The sequence below is a fragment of the Phoca vitulina genome, unplaced genomic scaffold (genome assembly GCF_004348235.1).
Source record: "Phoca vitulina isolate PV1807 unplaced genomic scaffold, GSC_HSeal_1.0 scaffold6, whole genome shotgun sequence".
NCBI lineage: Eukaryota > Metazoa > Chordata > Mammalia > Carnivora > Phocidae > Phoca > Phoca vitulina.
The window spans coordinates 33,714,351-33,736,491 of NW_022589709.1; the positions used below are offsets into that span (position 1 = coordinate 33,714,351).

Sequence of the window (22,141 nt, forward strand, 5' to 3'; positions counted from 1 at the left end):
CAATCTTATTTTAAAAGAAAAAGGAAAAAAAAAGATTCTTATTGAAAGTTTAATATTGACAAAATAGTCAATTATTACACTCTGTAGTTCTCTGTATTCTTTCTCTGCTGTCCATGGAATGCTGTCTGAATTATGGTTTTGCTTTTTTTTTTTTTTCCTACTGCAATGATAATCAGTTGATCCCTATTTTGATCTCATCCCGTTAGGCAGCTGTGGGAACCCGTCATTGGGTCACCACTCCTTTGGCGCTCATAGCCTATACTATGTAGTTTACATTTCTCTTGTGCATTATGAGTTATAGCTTTGCTGGCATGTTTTTGTCCACACCTAAGTTGGAAGTCCCAGGAGGGCAAAGCCATATCTTGCTCTTCCATGTGCCCTCCCTAGCAGGTGCACAAAAGACATTTTTTGGTTGCTGATTGGTTGGTTTTCTCCCTCTCAAGAAGGGAGGAAGATTTTTCCTATTGTCAGGTGTTCTCCTTTACTATAAAATAAACTGTACCTTCTAAAACAAAATCCACTGACACCTTAATCACAGCTTAATTGCATGCAAGGTAAAATTGACAGCCAGATGAAACAGTATGGAGGAAGAAGGGGCTCTGGAAATTAACACAGCCACCTCAGACAACTTGCCCAGAGCACTGTCTTGGGTTGGCCATGGTAGAGCACCCTAAATCATTCTATACACCACATTGGCACAGTAATTTAGATTGCCAGTCCTTAGATTCATCTTCAGGGTCTAACCTCAACTGTGGGTCACCAAAGGCCGTGCAACCATGCTCTTTAGGGCAAAACTCTATGCCTTGAACTTGTACATAAACCCTAGTTAGATAGCTATTTCAGAGTCGTGAAGGGCTTTCTTATAATGACTTTTCCTAGGGAGAGTACATTGTAAGCCTAAAGGCACATTTGCACAGATTGATCATTTTAACTAAACAGAATTGTTCAGCAAAGCAACCAGTGTTTGCTTTTATTTTTTTAATCTTTGATTAGTTATCTAAAATCAACAGTCCTACAAAGTCTCCTAAATACAGTGTAATGTCAGTGCCTGATGGAACATGGGAAAGATATATACTTCCCGATTGGTTAAATAGATTACATCCTGTTTTTATTTTATGTAGCTTTTGTGATTGGATGACATCATCTGACCATGGTGCATGTATAAACTACACATGGAAACTGAGGCATGTTGATGCTGTTTAATTCTGGTACACTTAATGATCTTTTATTTTAATTTGTCTTTGTGATCCCTTCTTGCTCCTTCATATTCTCTCCCCTTTGTCTTCCTAAAAAAAAAAATTACCCAGTACTTCCAAAGATATAAAAAGGAAATGTCACTGGGGCGCCTGGGTGGCTCAGTCGTTAAGCATCTACCTTCGGCTCAGGTCATGATCCCAGGGTCCTGGGCTCGAGCCCCACATCGGGCTCGCTGCTCAGCAGGAAGCCTGCTTCTCCTTCTCCCACTCCCCCTGCTTGTGTTCCCTCTCTCACTGTGTCTCTCTTTGTCAAATAAATAAATAAAATCTTAAAAAAAAAAAGAAATGTCACTTAAGTTTCCCCCCAAATCATTTACAGTTCAGCAATTTTAAATTTTGAAGGTGAAAATTAAACCGAAAAGAATGAGATACTTTTTGCACATTTTGGACAGTCTCCCAAGAGGTTAACTTTGTAAAACAACCCAAAGGATCATAATTCCCTCAAGAAAAGTATTCAGGGAAGCGCGTGGGACCAGAGCAGAAGAAAAGAAAAAGCAAATGAAAGGAGAAACAAAACCAGCTTTCCAGCTGCTGGAAGAGCTAGGTGCTGACTCTGGAACATTTTACTAAAAGAAAGTTCCTCTCCTGGGAACAAAGTAAGACTCCAAGCTGTCTCAGTCCTGCAGTGTAGCTGTAACTATCTTTGAAAGAGTATCTACACATAAGAAAAAGGGACCCAAGATTCCTACAAGTTGTACCTGACCTGACACGCAAGCCGTGTCAGCAAGATTCCATTAGCCTGATCAAAACCTCGCAGGGCCCGAAGATGGTTATAAATGATTAGACAACTAGGTCTTGGTCAGTGTCCTGGAGTTTACCAAGCCAAACACAAGACCCAAAGATACCCCATTTTACAACCCATTTGGCACGAATCATAAATTGGCATCACACCTTTAGCTTGCCCCTTAAATTATTTGGGGGTCCTTTTTCTATTTTTCCTCAAAAAAAAAAAAAACTAGGAAATCACATTTGGCAAGAATAAGTTGCACATGATCGAATTGCTAGAATAGAAAATACTAATTAACTTTATTTTAAAATATCACCTGCTAAGGCTGATTTAATTAAAGATTATATTAAAATATTCCATAACATAAATCCATCTGTTTGGAGGCAGAGAATCAATTTGAAAATATGTTAATCATCTTGAAAGCCTTTTAATGATTTATCCTTAAATGGTAGCCTTTCCAATTTGTCTTTAACTGTTTTGGCAAGGGGTATTTTACACAGCTAGAATTTTTTCTCTGTAAGGCAAAAAGAAAGTGGTTCTTTTTTTCTGGATAGATTTATAACATACTTTTAAGAGCCCTTTTTGCTGACAAATGACTCTCTCATGTAGGACTAATCTCATATTAAGTAATTGAACTGGGCAAGGAACTATGTTTCTATTTTCCTGAAGCATAAGCAGTCATTAAACATTAATTTTAAATAAAAGTTAGCTCCTTTCATTGTTTCTGCTAAGAGCAGTTCTATTGCCTTTAGCATCCATTAGAAAGTGAATAATTTGGACAAACATCCCTATTTCCAGATTTTGAGATGTAGCATTTCATCCATTTACTTTCTGGCTATTATGAAGCTTTGACTTTATTAGTGAATAATATCAAAAGAGCCTTCTCTTTTCCATCTCTGAACTCTACATATTTTGGAAGTAAATAGCACAATGTGTAAAATTAGAGAATTTTCAGATGTGTAGACTTTTTTAGAATGTTTAATGATATGGTTTCCAATCCAGGAACAGTCAGTTTCAAAGATGCAATATGCAAGCATATAATCATGCCATTTCCTTTCTTCCTTCACCTTCTTTAACCACAAATAATAGCTAACACTCTCGTGCTTACTATGTGTGAAGCTCTATTCTGAGCATTTTCCATTTAAGCCTTACAGAAATTCTGTATAGGAAGTACTGCATTTTACAGATAGAACTGGAGCAGATAGGTAGGTATCTTTCAGTGGTAAAGACAGGATTCAAACCCAGGCATTCTGGCTCCAAATTCCTTGCTTTTAACTACTAAGTAAATTGCCTGCTGGTTGATAAAAGGTAGAGAGATAAGATGCGGTTCACATGTTACTGTGTTTAAACCAGTGACTGTATTTGAGGACTCTTCTATAACATACTCTATAATCCATGGGGCATTTACATTCTATACATCTCAGAATGCCCATATGAAAACATAAATCATGTGTCCCTATTGGCATCTTTATCGCATCCAGTCCATGAAAATGACAAGCTCTGAATTTGTAGGATAAAAGCCCTGTGAGTGTCAGATATTGATGATCTTGTCTGAAGGGGCTTTGTGCTCCTTCCAGGCTGCAAAATGAGCCTTCTCTTGCTTGTCTCATCCCCTACCCACTTTTCATAGATTTTTATGCCTGAACTCCTCCCAGAAACTTTCTACTTGGGGTCACCCAGATCTACAAGAGCAGCCACACATTCTCTCCCAGTGTCTGGGCCCTGCCTCTTGGATGGAGCCATCACAAGCAGCACAGCACCTTAGGCAAAGACAAAGGGCAAGGGACTCTGTGCTCCTGCCATTCTTACCCACTCAGGTAAAGCTAGGGCACTAGGACAGTGGGCTTGATTTCCAGTTATTAGAAGAAGCTAACTCCCCTTATCCTGTCTCCTGTCAAATCATACCCCTTTCCTATGCCCCTCTTACACAATTCCTTGGCTGAGGCATTATTAGTATTCTTACTCTTTTTGTCAAGCCATGCTTACTCCTTTGAGAGCACAACTTCTCTCTTATCATGGTCTAGATCTCATTCTTCTGAAGTGGCTCAGCTTAGGCCTTCCTCCAGGGCAGATTTTTCCTGAATTTCTCAGCCCACATTCATTTGCTTTCCCCCCTGTATTGATTTAAGTACTGTGCCATAAATTTTTAGGTTTTATATATTACTTTAAAATCATCTCTGTTCTACAATGTAGCACTCTAATATTTTCTTCACTAATTATATTGTGCATATATTATGTCTGCAATCAGTAAATGTTTATGGGAAGAAGCCTGTTTTGAACTTGTTTTTTTTTTTTTACTTCATATCATCAAGGTCAGGGTCATCAGATAAACCATGCCAGTGCCACAATGCTGGTTAATTATGGTGTTCTGTTCCATTAATTCCAGAAGCTACTTTCACATCCTTTTCAACATGCTGTTCCAGGCAGTCAACATAAATGGATTAGGGTTGGCACTCCAAGATAAAATTACTCACCATCTCCATTCAGGATTTTCCTAAACCCTAGTTATTATGAAAATAAAGACCTAGCTAGAAAGTGACAAACAATCATATGTCTACTCTGACCAGGCTTGATCTTTCTGCACCTACTCCACCATCTCCAGCTGAGGCATGGCTGCCACCACCACATCCATGTTGTGTGAGCACCATAGTGGTTCATACATGAAACCTCCTATTCGAGAAGGAAGTCTCAACCCCTCCAGGAATCATAATGACTTCACTTACCTTCTACACATTCATTCAGTTGCACTCAAATGGTTCAGAAATGTGGTTTTCTTATATTCCAAGTGAATTCAACAGTTGCTTGTAGGTGAATAGCCCTGTGCTGGGTACCAAGGAGGCTAGAGAGAAGAAAGAACCAGAGTCCCTGCCCTCCAGATTCTCACAGTCTGCTGTGAGTTAAGTAATAGAAGACTGTATGTTGTAAGATGAATTGTTATCACAAGGCATTTCATTCCTCTGGCCAGAAAGAAGTCCAGCCAAGTCTGACTTGATCAGTTTAGCCTGGAACACCACATCCATTTCATTAGCATGGTTTAGAGGAGATTAAGTGCTAAGACCCAGGACCACTAATGGAATGAGAGCTCAGAAGAGGAGATTCATGTGGGCTCAAACCAGTGAGTAAGGCATGATGGAATAGATGGTATTTCCTCTGAAGTTTGGGAGTAAATTGGATGGATAGAGGGGAGGGGCAGAAACACCACTCCTGGGAGAACTTGAACCAAGGTACAGGTTAAAAAAAAAAAAAAGCACTATATATTCAGGGACAAGTAAAGATACTGCTTTGCTGAAGCTGATTGAGGATTTCTGAGAAGGTCAAAGGTTGGATGGTCAAGGTATTCCACATTGTTGGATGTCTTCACTGGTCAACTCCCTTTTGTGAAAGACTTAATGCTCACCTTTTTATAATCAAAAAGAAAACTTGAGATAGGGAAAAACAAAAACCTCATTCAGGAGAGATTTGTTTGGGGATTGAATTACCACTCTCAAAACTCTCTCACATTCAAATTTCAAAACACAGTGACAAAGAAAGTAACTATACTAATGCCTATAAACTACTTTGCAAATTGTCATGTTGATATACAAAATATTCAAAACTGCTAAAGAGGTTTGTGTGAGTCAGCTCAGGCTACTGCAACAAAATACCATAGACTGGGTGGCTTAAACAACAGAAATTTATTTTCTTACAGTTCTGAAGGCAGGGAAGTCCAAGTTCAAGTTGTCAGCATATTAGCTTCCTGGTGATAGACCTCTTCCTGGCTTGCAAATGGCTGCCTTCTTGCTATATATTCACTTGGCCAAGAGAGGCAGCTCTGATGTCTTTGTCTGTTCTTATAATTATAAGGGCACTAATCCCATCATGGGAGCCCCAGCCCCATGACCTCATCTAAACCTAATTACCTCCCAAAGACCCCACCTTCTAGTACCATCATCCTATGGGTTAGGGCTTCAACATATGAATTGGGGGGTAGGGGACGGAGGGGAGAGGTAAGAGGCACAAAAATTTAGTTCATATCAGAGTCAATCACTTGTGTCTGAGAAAGCAATTTGGGGCAATGCAATGGATTAAGAAGTTTGATGGGCAAAGTAAATTCAGAGGTTAAATTGTTTTCTTTACTCTAGATGTTATAAACTGATAGAAGTCACAAAAATGAACTGGATTTCATGCTGTTATTCTTAGGATCTCCCCAACAATTCTCTTTCTACTTCCTCCCACATCCCTAGTCTCAGCCATTTAATATTCTACTTCTTTATAGTAATTTTACCAGTTTAACATCAGTTACCTTGATAAAGGTAACTGTGGGTGTTAACACCTGTGGGTGTTAAACCTTGAACTAGGAGGGCTGTTCAGTTTGTCCTGACTCCAGCATCAGACAAATTGTTAGCCACCTGCTTTCTCCCAGTTTCCAGCTTCAGATGCATTACCTCTCTCATGTTTTGTCCAGGTTCACTATGGATGACCAATTTATCTTGTCCTGGCTGTGGATAAATCCCTTTTACTTTAGTGTCCGTTGAGACAAAATAGAAACTTTTTTAAAAAGAACTTTACTAAACTTTGAGAGAACTAATGCATAACCAAAAAGGATATGTTCCAGACTATAGCTCCTTGACATTAAGGTGGAAGGCACAATCAAGCAAAGAGACTTGACCTTTACTTTTGCTTATGGCCCTCTGCCCAGAAAGCCAGTCCAAGCCCCTCTTCAGTCTTTTGTCATTCCCTCTTATTCCTCTCATTCCTCTCGTTTCTCTCCTCTAGTCATCTTTACTTTAAGAGAGGGACCAGAGTGGGAGGCCTAGTCACAGCCCTCTCTGAGGCACACAATCAGTGGGCATTTACACCATTGCTTTAAACCAGAGCAAAGTGTTGGCTGAAGATTGGTTATCAGTATACCTGTTCACATGGACAGAGACCACTCATTCAATGGGATAGTTCCAAGCTGGAAACATGTCATATCACTTGTATGAAAATATACAAATATTGACCTTTACTTTATTTGACTTTGTCAAGAACAAGTGTCAAAAAAAAATGGCCCCTGGGAAAACATAGGTGAAGTAATTCTTGTGGAGAGCCTCATATTGCTAACAGCCTCACAAATGCAGCACATTTCTTATACTTTGATGATATTCAAACACTCCGCTAATATTTATTATGCTCCTACCATGTTCCAGATACTGTGGGAAAAATGATATAATTCTTCCTCTAAAGAGCACCATCTCCAGTAGAGGTAGACACACATGAAAACAACTTAAATTCTGTCATAATTAGAGAATGTCTTGGAATGAACAAAGAGCATGGACTGTGCATTCAGACAGCAGTAGGTTAAAAATCCCAGGTCTAAGACTTTGTAGCTGTGTGATTATACCTTGAGCATCTTTAATTTCTAATCTGTAAGTTGTGGATGATAATACCCATTTCTAGGGGATATTGTAAAAATTAAATGAGAAAATGCATAGTGCCTGGAATATAATAGATGCATAATAAAGGAGATGAGAATAACAACTTGTTCCTACAACAAGGCTTCTCAAACTTCAGTGCACATCGGATTGCCTGAGAATCTTGTTAAAAATGCAGATTCTGGTTCAATAGGCCTGGGGTGGGACCTGAAATCCTACATTTCTAACAAGTCCCCTGGTGATATCCAGGCTGCTTCTTCGAGCACTGCAGTTTCTGTATCAAGCGTTTAGTGATTATTTTGTTTTTGTTTTTATTTTTAAGTAGCTGATGCTGGAGGTTAATCTTAAAAGATGACTAGGCCATCTAGGAAGACAAGAGTCAGTGGAGAAAAGGGCATTCTACGTGTAGGAATGGAAGTAAAGGGCTTGCCAGTAGCATAGAAATCATGGAAGTATATGAAGCCTGGAAGGTGACCTGAGGAGAGAAATATGGAATGAGAAAGTGCATCAAGACATAGGATCTTCTATGCGTTGCCAAGGAGTTATTTATCTTGTAGGTAATGAAGAACTCACAGAAGGATTTTATGAGTGATTTGATGAGCTACGAGATTTAGATTACCTGGGACACAAGTGGAGGTTGGGTTGGATAGGAGAATAATGGAATTCAGGAGGATATTGTTGTATATTTGGTGAGATATGAACCACTGCAGCAATGGCAGTGTGAATTGAAAGGAAGTGAGAACTATGAGAGGCATCAGGATATAGAATTGATAAAACTTGGGCATTAATTATTAGGAAGGAAAGAGGACATGAAGTTTAAGGTTTCTGCCAGGTTTCTGATTTAGGTGACTGGGAGGTGATAATATTACTTTCTAAGTAATTCAGGCGGAAGAGAAGAGTTTATGGGAAAGAAAATGAGTTGAGCTTGGGAAATGTTGAATTTGTGTCACATCTAACAAAGAAGTATCTATTAACAAAGTTGGGGGGCGCCTGGGTGGCTCAGTCGTAAGCGTCTGCCTTCGGCTCAGGTCATGATCCCAGGGTCCTGGGATCGAGCCCTGCATCGGGCTCCCTGCTCCACGGGAAGCCTGCTTCTCCCTCTCCCACTCCCCCTGCTTGTGTTCCCTCTCTCGCTGTGTCTCTCTCTGTCAAATAAATAAATAAAATCTTTAAAAAAAAAAAAAAAAAAAGTTGGAGTTATTGGAGAAGGGTGTGGAAACTGTCAGCTTGTATTATGGTGGATGGAGTAATGGAGATAAGTTATGTCATTTAAGGAGAATGGTAGAAAGAGAGCAAGAAAAGACAAGGATAAAATTTTTATTCAAGTCAACATGAGTGGTGAGCAGAGGAAGAGAAACCCACACAAGAATCTGAGAGGAAACAATTAGAAATAGAAAAGCAGAATTAGGACAAATACTGTCAGAAAAGCCTAGGGATATGAGAGTTTCTAGAAGAAACTGATCAGCTGTGTAAAAATGCAGTTAGAGGTCAAATACATAAAGACTGAAAATTAGGAATTGGTGATATTTGCCAGAGCAGTTTCTGTGGAATAAAGTGTAGAAGAAAGTCAGATTGTGGAGGGCTAAAAACGAATGGAAGATAAGGAAGCAGAGATAGTGATATAAAATATTTTTTCTAGCAGCTTCTCTACAATAGGATAATATTAATAACTAGTAGTCCAATATAGTCCCAAGGGTGGGTATTTCATTTAATTGATGGATTGATTGATTCATTTATTCCTTATCTAAAGCATACTTTTGGCTGCTAAGAAGGTGTGAATAAAAATAGGAGGTGAAGAGAATTACTACTAGAACAATGCCATTTGAGACTGGAAAAAATAACATGGAGCTGGGCACTTGTGCTGATGGGTCACTAGGTGTGGAGATGGATATCCCATGCTTGGTAGCCCAAATCTGTTCTGAAATAAGGAAGGCAGGATCACTGGCTGAGCACTGAAGTGCAACTGCTTCTAAGGACTAAACTGTGTAATGAGGCGTCTCTTCAAACTTGTGTTTTTCTTCAGCAGAACTTGAGCTTCTGCTTGCATTTTCTTTGATATTGTCCATGAACCTTGTTGTTGCTACTTCAAAAATATAAAGGAGCATGTGTTTTTTAAATAGAGCATCCTCTGATATACTGATCTTTGGAATTCCAAATAGCAAGCTGGCCCTCTTCCCTCTGCACTCCATTCATCTGGTTTTCCAGTCGACAAGAGGAGATAGAGATAGAAAGATGGATTGTGTGTGTGCATGTACATACATTGTACTCTTTAGAGGTGATGACATGCATAGGACTATCAAAGAAGTCTTCCAAGGTTGCAGAATGAAAAATTTGAAAACTGCTACTTTTATTCATGTAGAATTCTACTTAGTACATACCTTTGAACTCTTTAATCCACATAGCTTTACATGCCAAAAATCTCGTGTTCATTTCACCTAGACAATCATGGGTCTTCATCTCCCTATGCCAGTTCTCAGCTAAAATTCATTCAACAATGAACTAACTTAAAATAGCAGGCTAATATACCTTGTTGACTATCAGAGCAAAGGCCGGTTTTGGTTTTAGGTTTCAATCTTTAGGACATCCTGCTGAATTCTGGAGATCACCTGCAAGTAGAAATGCAAGTCAACCAGCTCAAAAATCCTTGTTTTCTTGGAGTTGGGCAGCAGGGGAAGATGGGAAGCAGAAATACAGTTTAGGATATAAAAATTCTATTTTGAAATGTGTCAACTGATAGAAAATATTATTAAATAGTTTTGAATGCATGAAAAACTCTGTAATGACCAATGTCACCTTGACCACTTCAACATGTACTTTTTAGTTAATTCAATTATCCTCTCTGATAGTCTTACCTTTTCCCAGTTTTTTTTTTTTCCAAAACACTTCTTAAATACTGAACACTACAGTTTTAAAATATACCCAGGCATCTAATTCCTTAGGCATCTTGAGAATTTGCCTGAACTATACTATGAAGCTGATCCGTGACCTAGGAATGAGGTAAAGGAGACAGGTGCTCTAGTAAACAGCTTAGAAAGTGGTTATGCATTGTTTTTGCCTCCAGGTCAAACTCTGTGACTTTCCTGACACCCTGAAAAATATTAAAGCCCAACATTTTGAAGAACAGTTAGGAATGTTTTTAGGAGGATGCCAAAGGGCATAGACACCATGTTATGCAAAGACTGGAAGAACAAAAACAATCTAGAACTTGAGGAAGGCTGAGAGTTGTCTGTTTTAGTATACGCTCAGATACACGTGAGAGACACCAGTTAAAATGATTAAAGGAAAAAGCAGATGTGTTGGCTCAGGGGCTCAAAGTATGCCATCAGAACTTAGTCTTTCTTTCTGCATCTCTTGGTTCTACCCTTCTCTCTGTTGGATTTCTTCTCAGCCAAGTTTCCCCCTTGCTTCGACTGTGCCACACTTACCTCCTATTACCCCAGCAACCCTAGGGAAAAAGGAGAATCTCATCTTCAAACATTTCCAACAGAAGTCCTGGATGCATTCATTGGTTCTAAATGACTTGGCTTTGGTCAAACCCCCGTCCCTCAACCCTGGAGAAGACATGGTTGAAGGAAAGATGATTGTTTAAGGAAAACCTTTGTGCTGTTCCCAGGCAGGCAAAAACAACAGATGTCCTATATTGCCTTTGTGCAAGCGGTGGACTCTCATGTGGATAAGGGTATAAACTTCTGTGAGGCCCCAGAAATGAGAAATAGACCATTTGCATGAACCTCACAGGAAAGCAGATTTCAGCTTACTCCCAAGAAGGATCTTTTCACAACAGGTAGAACCATTAGGAGTTGAAATGGGCTGCCTCGAAGTGTGCCAAGTACCAGGTCCTTCCATTTGTTCAGGTATAAACCATATAGGCAGCTGTCAATAGTGTGTAAAGAATTCCTACATTAGGCAGAGCTTTGCCTGCATGACCTGAAAGGTCTCTTTTGACGCTACAATTCTATTATCCTTGTTAATTTCCACAATTCAATTTGCAGTACAGGATAAACAAACCAACCAAATTTGATCTGAAACTTCTGCAGGCTATCATAGGTCATTTAATCTAAACCACATGGCTGTAGCCATTACTCTGTTTTCTGAAGTCATCTAACAGACGTGGTCCTTAACAAGGTCTCCATGTTATTAGTTTCACTTATGGCTTTTTCCAGCCTCCTGCTTATTACACAATTGCTTTTCATTCTCCTTTAGATTGACATGGAGAAGAGCATGAAAGAGTTTTCTTCTTTCTGCCTTTCTCTTCTTAAATCTTATAATAGGTGGGTCCCAATTAAAATTACACTGTTTATATTTTTACCTCCAAATTTGGCTTTCACTTGGCAGGTTCAAGAATCTATGAGAAACAGGAGCAGGGGCCATGGAAAACCATAGCTCTAAATTTTACTGAGGCAAATTTTCAAAGAAGAAAGAGTGAGATTTTTGAATTTTTGATATTAAAAATTAATTTATAAAGTAAGTTTAATATATTGCAATATTGTTAGAATTAGGGTACCAAACCACTTGAACCATACTCATAAAGAAATAAACACATTTGTGTTAAACAGGATTTTCTTCTCTCACAACTGAAAGCACTCCCTCCCACCATATACATATATACTCTGTTTTGCTTAAACTAGAAACATGTTACACAATCCAGCCTGCAAATAAAATTTTGTTTTTGCCAGAGTACATCCATCCTTAATAACTGATTATGTTTTTTTATGTTTTTCAGTGAATGTTGTGTCAATGCTACAGGAATTTTGGGAGAGCAAGCAGCAGCAGAGAGCTGCATTCCCAAGTGAAGGCGTGGTGGTCTATGAGTCGCTGCCATCTCCAGGACCTCCCTTTGTGAGTTATGTGACCCTCCCAGGGGGAAGCTGTTTTGGCAACTTTCAGGTAAGAAACAACCATAAATTGGTCAGTAAAAGTTAACTGGGTTAAAATAGAGTAAGTCTTTTTATAAAATGGTAACATTATAAGCTTTCTTGGTTGTAGTGAAAAGAAAGTTATGTTGCATTCCATTAAAATGGAAGTTTTTATATTAGAGTGTCCCCTGGTATTTCTTTATGGAAAATTAATTTTATATCACTTTATTTGCCTGATAGTTGCTGCCTTCCCTCAAAATATTTTGAAATAAACCATAGAGAACAAGGAAACTTCTATAAAGTCTTCCATCAGAGCCCTTCCATCAGTAGAAAGTCTCCACTTCCTTGAATTTTGAATCAAATCCTAATCAATCTACTATACACCAAAGCATGAACCAACAGCAAAGGTTGAGACAGGTTTTGGGTTCAGGCACCCATGCTAAGCCCAAGTTCTATCTCTGAATAACTGTATATCCTTGGGACACTTATTTAACTTCTTGATTTCCCTGACTTTGAGATGGGGAATAATATCCATGGTGTTAGTTGAAAGTCATGAGATATATATGCAGTGTATTTATCTGGCACGTACTAGGTATTCCAATTATTTTTTTTTGATAATTATTATAAAGACTCTTTTAGTTGGTTAAATCTTTATTATGTCTATGATAAGGGTAATGATGATACATTTCTAGTTGTATACCAACTCACACAAAAACATTGCCTATATTAACCATCAACATCTGATTGTCCAGTGTATATGACATATATTCATTCAGTGACTAGGAAATATCAAGCATTGGGCCAAGTAATGAGAATATAGTCCATACCTTGAGGAAATCAGTGTGCAAAAAAATTAGAGTAATCAAATAGAGTTATATTTGAGGGTCAATGAAAGCATAAAGAAGAAACTTCTCAGTTTATAAGTACTTCTTTAGTGCAGTAAGCTATCTCTCAATTTTCAATAACTGGCAAAAATGTCTTATTTATATTTTATGGACAATATGCTCAACAAGCATTCAAGTGTCCCTCATAGATTTGATAACAGAAGCAAATTTTCAGTTATGTTGTCTTGGTAGTGTAAGTCTACAAAACTTAATGTCATGTAATTTTTTGGACTAATGTCATACTTGGTATTATTTATATTTCTACCTTTACTCTCCGTTTGAACCTAGTGTGCCTCACTCATTTATTTTATCCTGTTACCGTGTATCTATTACATGTTATTTCAAACCTTTATGAAGTGAGGGGAGACTATAGTCTAATAAATGGACCTACAAACCTATGTCTGACTCAGATAAGTCAAAGGATTTATGGGGAATGCAAGCACAAGCTGAAATATGCAGTTGAGGGTATCTTTGCTAGTCAGTATAGGGGACATGACCTTCCTAGCATAGGGAACAGTATGTGAAAAGGCCTGCCTCAGAAAGAGAAAACCACCAGCACTTTCAGAATTTGGGAAGCCTGAGTACGTCTATGGCAGGGAAGTGGTAGGAGATGACGGGTTAGGCACACATATCAAACCATAATGGGTCTTTATGCTCTGCAAAGAAGAATAGGTTTTATTCTATATAAAATCAGAACCCCTGAAGGATTCTGAGCAGGAGACTGATGTATTCAAATATGTTTCAGAAAGATTATTCTAGCAGTAGCATGGGGCTAATTTTAAGGCTAATTAAAGAACTATTTTCAAAACTTCTGGCCCAGCCAGCCACTGAGGCCTTGCTTTCTCCTACCCTGAACACTGATCAACAATGGACCTCTGTTTGACCTCTGACTAACAACAGTGAATTGCCTGATGAGGGTGATTTCAAAGTGGGTCTAGAAGCCTCAAAACAGAGCTTAATACAGGCTCCTGGGTGGCTCAGTTGGTTAAGCGTGGCCAACTCGGTTTTGGCTCAGGTCATGACCTCAGGATTGTGAGATCAAGCCCTGCATCCAGCTCTGCACTCAATGGGGAGTCTGCTTGAGATTCTCTCTCTCTCCTTCTGCCCCTCCCCCTGCTCATGACTTGTCTCTTTCTCAAATAAATAAATAAATAAATAAATAAATAAATAAATAAAATCTTTTTTAAAAAAGCCAAAAAACGAAAACAAAACCACTGAGCTTAATATAACCACAGACAGACAAGGATGAGGGGCAGGAGACGGGGAAGAAAGGCAGCAACCGAGGAAGGGGTTTCCTAGTCCACGTGAGCCTGCAGGTCCATCATCAAGCATTGTAAGGTGAAGCTGGCCTACTCATATAGAGCTGCCATCAGGCTTCCCATTCTTGGGGGGCCTTCTGGGGAAACAGACCTACTCAGCCACAGAGCAAGGTCTTGCCAGCCAACTGAATGACTCTCTTTGTGCATGAATGTCAATGGACTAAAGACCACCAAACATTTGAGGAAAACCAAAAACAAAAGAGAAAGGCCAAGTCAAACAAACAAAAGAATATAAATAATTCAAGCCACAGATGACATAAGAGAGGATTCCAGTGAGTATCCTCAGAAAATTGGGGGAAGATATTTATTGAAAGCAGCTATGAAAAAAGGAGAAAGCAGGGAACAAGAAATGTAAAATACGACTGCCAAATTAGAACAATAAAAATAAATAAAAGAAGAGCAAATAGATGAGTGGACATAGGTCACAGCCAAATTAGTGGAGATGACAAAATAAAAAATAAATAGTAAAGTAAATATTTTAGAACAAAGAGCAAAAAGACAAAGAGATGGAAAAAAAAAATAATACAGGAGACATGGAGATAAATCCTGGAGGTAAACATTAATAAGAGTTCTAGAAAGAGACAAAGGAAACAGAGGGGAGGAAATAAATCACAGGAACAATTTTCTTTTTTCCCCCCCCAGATTTTTATTTATTTATTTATTTATTTATTTATTTATTTATTTATTTATTTAAGGGGGTGGGGAAAGGAGAGCATGAGTCGGCGGGGGAGGGCCGGAGAGTGAGGAAGAGAATCTCAAGCAGACTCCCCACTGAGCTCGGAGCCCCAGGTGGGGCTCAGTCTCACAACCCGGAGATCATGACCTGAGCCGAAACCAAGAGTTGGATGCTTAACCAACTGAGCCACCCAGGCAGCCCAACAGAAACAATTTTCTTGAGTTAAAGAAAAGCATAAATTTTCATATTGAAATGGCCCACCGTATTCCAAACAGGATCATGACGAAAGAATCACAGAGCTCCATGGCTGTATGGGACTTAGGGACAACATTCTGCTTAAAAGATGGATGAAGGTGCTTTTTTTGATACTAGATTTATAATTGATCTCTGGTTTGGTTTTTAGTTTTTAATTTAATTTAATTAATTAATTTATTTATTTATTTTTTTTAAAGATTTTATTTATTTGACAGAGAGAGAGACCGCTAGAGCAGGAGCACAAGCGGGGGAGTGGGAGAGGGAGAAGCAGGCTCCCCGCCAAGCAGGGAGCCCGATGCGGGACTCGATCCCAGGACCCTGGGATCATGACCTGAGCCAAAGGCAGACGCTCAACAACTGAGCCACCCAGGTGCCCTAGTTTTTAATTTTATTTTAATGTAGATTGAATTTTTATGTAAGATAGCTTTGGAGGACCTGATGTAATAGGGCGAAAACTGGCAAACCCAGTCAACAAAACCAAACTATTTTTTTGAAAAGATAAGAAAGAAAAATCATTGGCATTTCTGAGTAAGAAAAAAATGCAAAGCATATACTACACTAAGCATGATAAAAGGAATGCAATTATAGGTGTATGATATAAGAATACTACATAAACAATTATATTAAACAACAGATGAAATTGACTACTTTTTGGGAAGTCTTTGTATTTATCTATGAAACTCTTCCATAAGTCTAAAATTATTTCAAAATTAAAAGTTAAAAAAAAATCTTCAATGGCTCCCTATTACCTTCTTATTAAAGTCTAAATTCCTTACTCTTTCAGCTTTATCTCCCTGAATTCCTCTTCTGACACTCAGTGCTTCATCCTAACTGTTCCTCATTCATGCTTTACTTTTTCTAGCTGCTACTTATGTGCATGTTCTGTCTCTATAATAAAACATAAATGTCTCAAGGATAGGGTCTATATCCTTATATACCTATGACTCCAAACACTGTGCTTTGCATATAGTAAGTGCCCAATAAATTTTGTTGAATGAATAGCTAAATGAATGAATAACAAATCTCAAAAATCAATGGAGTTTATATTTGTCCATTATTGTATATAATCACTATTGATTGATGTACAAAATAGTATGTACTATTATATACAATACATCAAATAAGATATTTTACCTAACTGTAAGATGGTGGGCTGGCAAAGAAAAGTCAGGAACATTAAAATCAGGTAATATTATTATGTTCATATCTGTGGTTTAAAGTTTTAAAGGTGGATTAACTTAAAAATATTGATGTAAAAAAAATCTAATTCTCTATGAATTTAATTTGTGCATAGTAACTTTCCTTCTACCCAATATCCATGACCAAGAATAAGCAAGATTTGGCCATTCCCTCACCCAAGTGTGCATTATGTTTGTCTATATGTAATAAATGCACTCATTATAATCTCCTAGAATGTAACATATTTGACAGAGCAGTGAATGGATCTAGAGGATATAAATTTAAGAAATTCAAATTTCCTTGTTTTTGTTTTTGCTTTCACTACCTTGAGAATTATGAATTTCCCAATCATCTCATAAATTTCTACTCAAAATGATAGGACTTCCCCTTGATAGTACATTCAACATCCTCCTTGTGGTCTTTGAAAAATAGAAGACAAAATGAAAAAACTGAACTCTTCACCAGGGAGGCCTCTTGGTGATTTCTCTAATCATTTCAGGGTCTCCTTTACCTTATGTTTAAATCATTATATTTTAAAGTTCTCAGGAGGATTGTTAACATCCTTGCTTTAAAAGATGCAGAATTTCCTGAATCAAATGTTTTGAAAATGTGTTTGGGTGATTGGCTGACAAATCTGGCCTCTTAGCCCCTTTGACCCTCCAAAATATGATTTGAGAAAGGAAAATCAGGAAGTAAAAAAAGGAGAGAAAATTTCTCCTAAAGCAATGTCCTTACACTTTTCTTTGTTCAGAAACCATCTTAAATGCTATTTTCACCATATAACATTTCATCATGTTTTTGCCAGCAGTTGGCCAGTAAGAGCCTACATGCTCATTCCTGCAATGCCTTTCACATAATCAAATGTCACCCTTGTGCATTGCAAATCATTTCACGATGGATTATTAATGCCAAGACCATGTGCTGAGACATGGAGAAACCATTATGCCAGCAGTAGCCTTCTTACTGAGCCATGGACGTCACCTCCAATGGTGCCAAGTAATTGAAAATACTTGAAGTGGAGTATGGGACTGGATTGAAGGATTAATCCTTCTGGTTTCATGAAAGCTGTAAGAGATTATGCCCATTCATTCTTTAGAAAAATGGTATTCAGACTGAGCTTTAGTTTTCTGATTAATCAAAGGAAAGCAGTCAAAGGCTCTGATAGACACAAACCACTGGTTTTATGCAAAGAAACCTCCCACTGAAGTAAATGGGAGGCTTGTGTCCAAGAAGACTAATTAAAGAATTTTCAGTTAGTCTTGACACCACAACCCACAAAAAACAGAGAGCCAGAGGGAAAGAAAGCAGTCATAATCTTGTTTAAAGTATGTCTTCATAAGTTACTACAGTATTAGAAAAAGAGAAGTGAAAATATGATGCATTTTTGAATTTCGAAACAATAAATAAAATGATCTATTGATATTATTTTTCTTTTAGAAAATTATATTGAAACACATTAGTTCTTATTGTGTCATTTATAAAAGAAACCATCCTCTAATATTATAGGCATTCAGTAGGAATTCATGCATTTTCGACTTACTTTCTTTATGCCATTCTCGTCTAGGCAGTTAATCCTTCCCTAGCCACATATCATGACCATGAAAACTTGCAGTAATTTCCATTTTTTACAATAAAAGCAACACAAGGGCCATCAGATCAACGTCTGGCTCCCCTCTTGATGAACTCAGAAGGAAAGCCACTCACTGCTTCAGCAGCTGTTTTTGTTTTCAAGTGCAAAAGGAGAACTTATTTGAGTATTTTATCTTATTTTATATTTTTATTAAAAGGTTTGTGATTCAAGTTTTGTTTTCCAACCAGTGATGTGGCCTTCCATGTCATCTGCTAGAGTGATTTGGATTAATGAATTTCATTCTTATTTGGAATAAAAACCAAAAATTCCTTTGAGTGTAGTACTAGACCACGCGATTATTTATGTGCATAAGTTAGGATTGAATAAAAAATGTATCCTCTGGATAAAACATCGATGTGATAGCTTGATTTATTTGAAGTGTAGGACACTAATTCATTTGGGTATCATATCTTTTTCATGTAAATATTTTTTGTTGTTAAAATTTCTTCATGGAAAATAAATATAGGTGTTAAATACGGTTTGGGTATTTAGGCTGTTTGTATATTGCCAATATTGCCAAGCAACCCATGGATCTGAGACATTTAATATTACCATAGGCAAGCTGTTATTGATCTTTTTTTTTTTCTTTTTCAACCAATGCTCTGTGCTGCAAAACACAGCTGCACAGTTGGGAGACGTAAGAGGAACACTCAGAGCAGATGAGCTCCTAGCAAAGCTCTATCTCTAAAAGGCCTTTTCATTTTTATGCCTCTTAATTTTCAGACCAAAACCTTTGCCTATGAAGATACCTAGAAAAATTACTTTTCCAAGATGAGTACTGTCTAAAAGATAGGACTGTTTGATTTTGTTGTGTTTAGTTACTTGAGGCAGTAAGCACATTTCACCTGTAATAGCAGATACAAAACATATGTTTTATACTTCCATGCATTGAATGATTCCTCTCAAAGTCCAGGGAATTAAAAGTATATTTAAATCACAATAAACTAGTTTATAAAATTAAGTTTTTACCAGGAGAGAAGGACTAAAAGAAATTTTTATTAATTCATAGACTTGGCTAATTAGAATCGTAAGGCTCTTTTCACTGCTTATTAAATGAGGCCTAGCCTTAACATTCTATGTCTCAAATAGAGATTTGGTTCCTGCCATAAAATTGAGACTATTGCCCTGCACTAAAGCTGTTTTAATGCCAAGTATTTCTATTTGAAATCATCCATGACCTCTTCTCTGTCTCTAGACTTGTATACCTTGACTCAAATGCACAACACACTATGCAGTGTAACTTAACTTCTAAAGGAGGCATTTCCTGGTCGAAATCTCCACGGGAAAGCATCCTGTTTTGCAACTAATGAGACCCAAAGATAGGAAGGTTAGTTATAACCCCTTCCCATTTCAAAGTCATATGTCAAGACTTTAATGACTTGCTCATGAAACTGGGAGTGCATATTGTTTTAATGAGATGTTGTATTTATTCCCCAGTCCCATTCCCTAACTTTAATCTGTGTCTTTTCTTAGCAAGTAAAATGAATAGAGATGCTTGGCCTCCAAAGAGAACAGCAGAGTGCAGTGAAAGGAATGCTTAGGAAGAGAATCCACGTGGTAAATAAAGACTTGGGACTATCTTCACAAGATAGTTGTGAAGCTATCACAACTAGCTGATGAGCTTTAGGAAGATGCTAACTATCTCAGGAGTTGCTGAGTGAGGAAGAAAAGCTGACTCCATCTTTCCCCATCCCCCTCCTCCATCCCTCTCATTGCAATCAGAGCCAAGTCCTTTTACATCAAAGCAACTATAAAAATAAACCAAAACTTTGAGCCCTGATCAATTCATCTTGTCTTCACCTTAACTTGAAAAAAGAATAAGAAGAAAAGAAAAAAAGGGAAAAGCAAAAACCTCAAGGAGCAAAACACAACATGGTTTTGTATTAGTTACCAGGGACCTTGCTCTAGGTATGTGTGTAGAATAGCATTTGTGGCAGAAGTAAACGAGGAGGAAGCCAGGTGGTTTATATTATAAAAATAACATTCTGACCTACCATGTGCATGAAACGTTTCTTTCAGTTGACAGGAACTAGTGAGTTTTCTCTGAAAATTGGACTCCCATACCACTCCCCTCCCCCACACCTAGCAAAGACCCCCATTCCCAGCACACACAGAGCTCCAAATTGTTCCCAACATATTTGCAGCCAGCCTGACCTATGGAGAAAGAGACATAATATTAACTTGGGTGACTGAGTTTCAACGGTTGCCCTTTTTCACATCACCATCTGGAAGGGGGGGAAATGCTAATATATCCACAATTAGATAAATTGGAACACATGCAAATGTTCATGCTTAGACCAGGGCAGTCAAGGTCTTGAGGAACTGAGAAGGGGACGATTAGCTGCAAGGCCTGGCTTACGGCATTCTTTGTGCTGATGCCTTGCTATCAGGATGAAGCAGAGGTGTTGGTGACACTGACCAGAGCCAGCAGACCATACACACAAACTCTGCAAGACACTTGCTGAGACTTGAACTCCGACTCACAAAAGCAAAACGTTCCCAACCAACTTGAATGACAGACTTGACAGCCTAAAAGATGTGGGCAAGAATTCTCACTTCTCACAGAGTCAGTTTATTTGGTTTTGCCACCTGCAAAGTCCCAGCTCAGGAGATCCCTTGGGTAAATGTGCTATTGAGCGAATGCCACCTAAATAACACTGACCTGCCCTTGACCGCCGGGGGTTGGGGGAGTGGGGACAACATCATCAGCTTTGAGTTCATATGTACAATCTGTCACATTTGCTACTTTATTGTTGTTCTTATTCAAAAATAAGAACATTCCTTATAGACTATTTTTCAACTCCTTGGCTACCATTGGTAGTGACTGAGTAAAGTGTGCCTAACTTGGTTTTATACATTTTTGGATCTACAAACTTTTTTTTTGATGTCTTTAAAATACAAATATGAAAAATCTTTAGAAGTCTTTTAAGATGGAGAAAAGTTACTTAAATGAATCTTGGCATCCAGAAACAGGTTTCAACACGTGTATCCTGCCTATTTTCTAATACTAAACATGGGGAAAATTATTAATCAAATGAAGGCTACCAGGAAAGTAACTGTTCAGAGTATAAATTGTGTCAGCCTAGCTAGAAACTGTTTCTATGGACAAGTAACACACTGTCAATAATTTTAAAATATTTAATAAATAATTAACAATAAAACTAGTTTCTTAGTAGGTATCTCTATTTTTATAACACATACGTGACTACCAAAATTTTATTTTACTTAAGAACTTCTGTACATCCTAAAAAGTTGATAAGTCACTATTTTATTTCAAGACAATCTACTTGGCCCACGAATTAATCTTGGTTGATTAATTTACCATTGTACAGTGTCACACTTTGGAAAATTATCATGGAAGAAATAAAAACTGCTGAGCAGAAAAGGAAAATTGAGACCTCACTTACTTAAGTCAGCAGTGCTTATATACTTCCTAAGGGCCTAATTTCAGAACTGTCATAAAGAACATTTTTTTTCAACCTGAACACTGCTTTCCTTGATTCTTGGGTAGAGGCAATTTCACTAGTGAGAAATTAACATTTTGATGTTAGCAGAGGTAGATTTACCATTGTGATATTGTGACTTATAGTAAGAAATATATATTTGGTCTTTATCCTGGTCCCTGGCACAGAGCTCCTAAAACCCTTAGAATTTCCTAAGTGGTAAGAATGAAAAAGGTATCTTTTATTATTCATAACAAAACCCTTTCTACCGCACTTAAGTTTATGTTAATGAGGTGGTTTCTGAAAAGCCCCTAATGATGGTGGCTGGTTGCCAAGGGAACCAATCACATGATTAGAAGGTTGAAAGTTTCAGCCCTAGCATCTGACCTCCTAGGAAAGGAGAGGGACTAAAGATTGACTTAATTGCTGATGGCCAAAGATTTAATCAATCATGTCTATGTTATGAAACCTCCATAAAAATCCTAAGTGTTGGAACTCGGAGAGCTTCTAGGTTGGTGTACAT

At 37.9% G+C, this 22,141-nt stretch overlaps 1 protein-coding gene across 1 annotated transcript in view; it reads left to right on the forward strand.

Moving 5' to 3' along the window:
* The window catches only part of LIX1 (limb and CNS expressed 1), a 46,461-nt gene that overhangs the window by 12,654 nt on the left and 11,666 nt on the right, over window positions 1-22,141 (forward strand). The window contains exon 3 of the mRNA XM_032403943.1: window positions 12,100-12,263. Within this exon, the coding sequence (XP_032259834.1) occupies window positions 12,100-12,263 (164 nt within the window). The remainder of the gene's footprint in view (window positions 1-12,099; window positions 12,264-22,141) is intronic.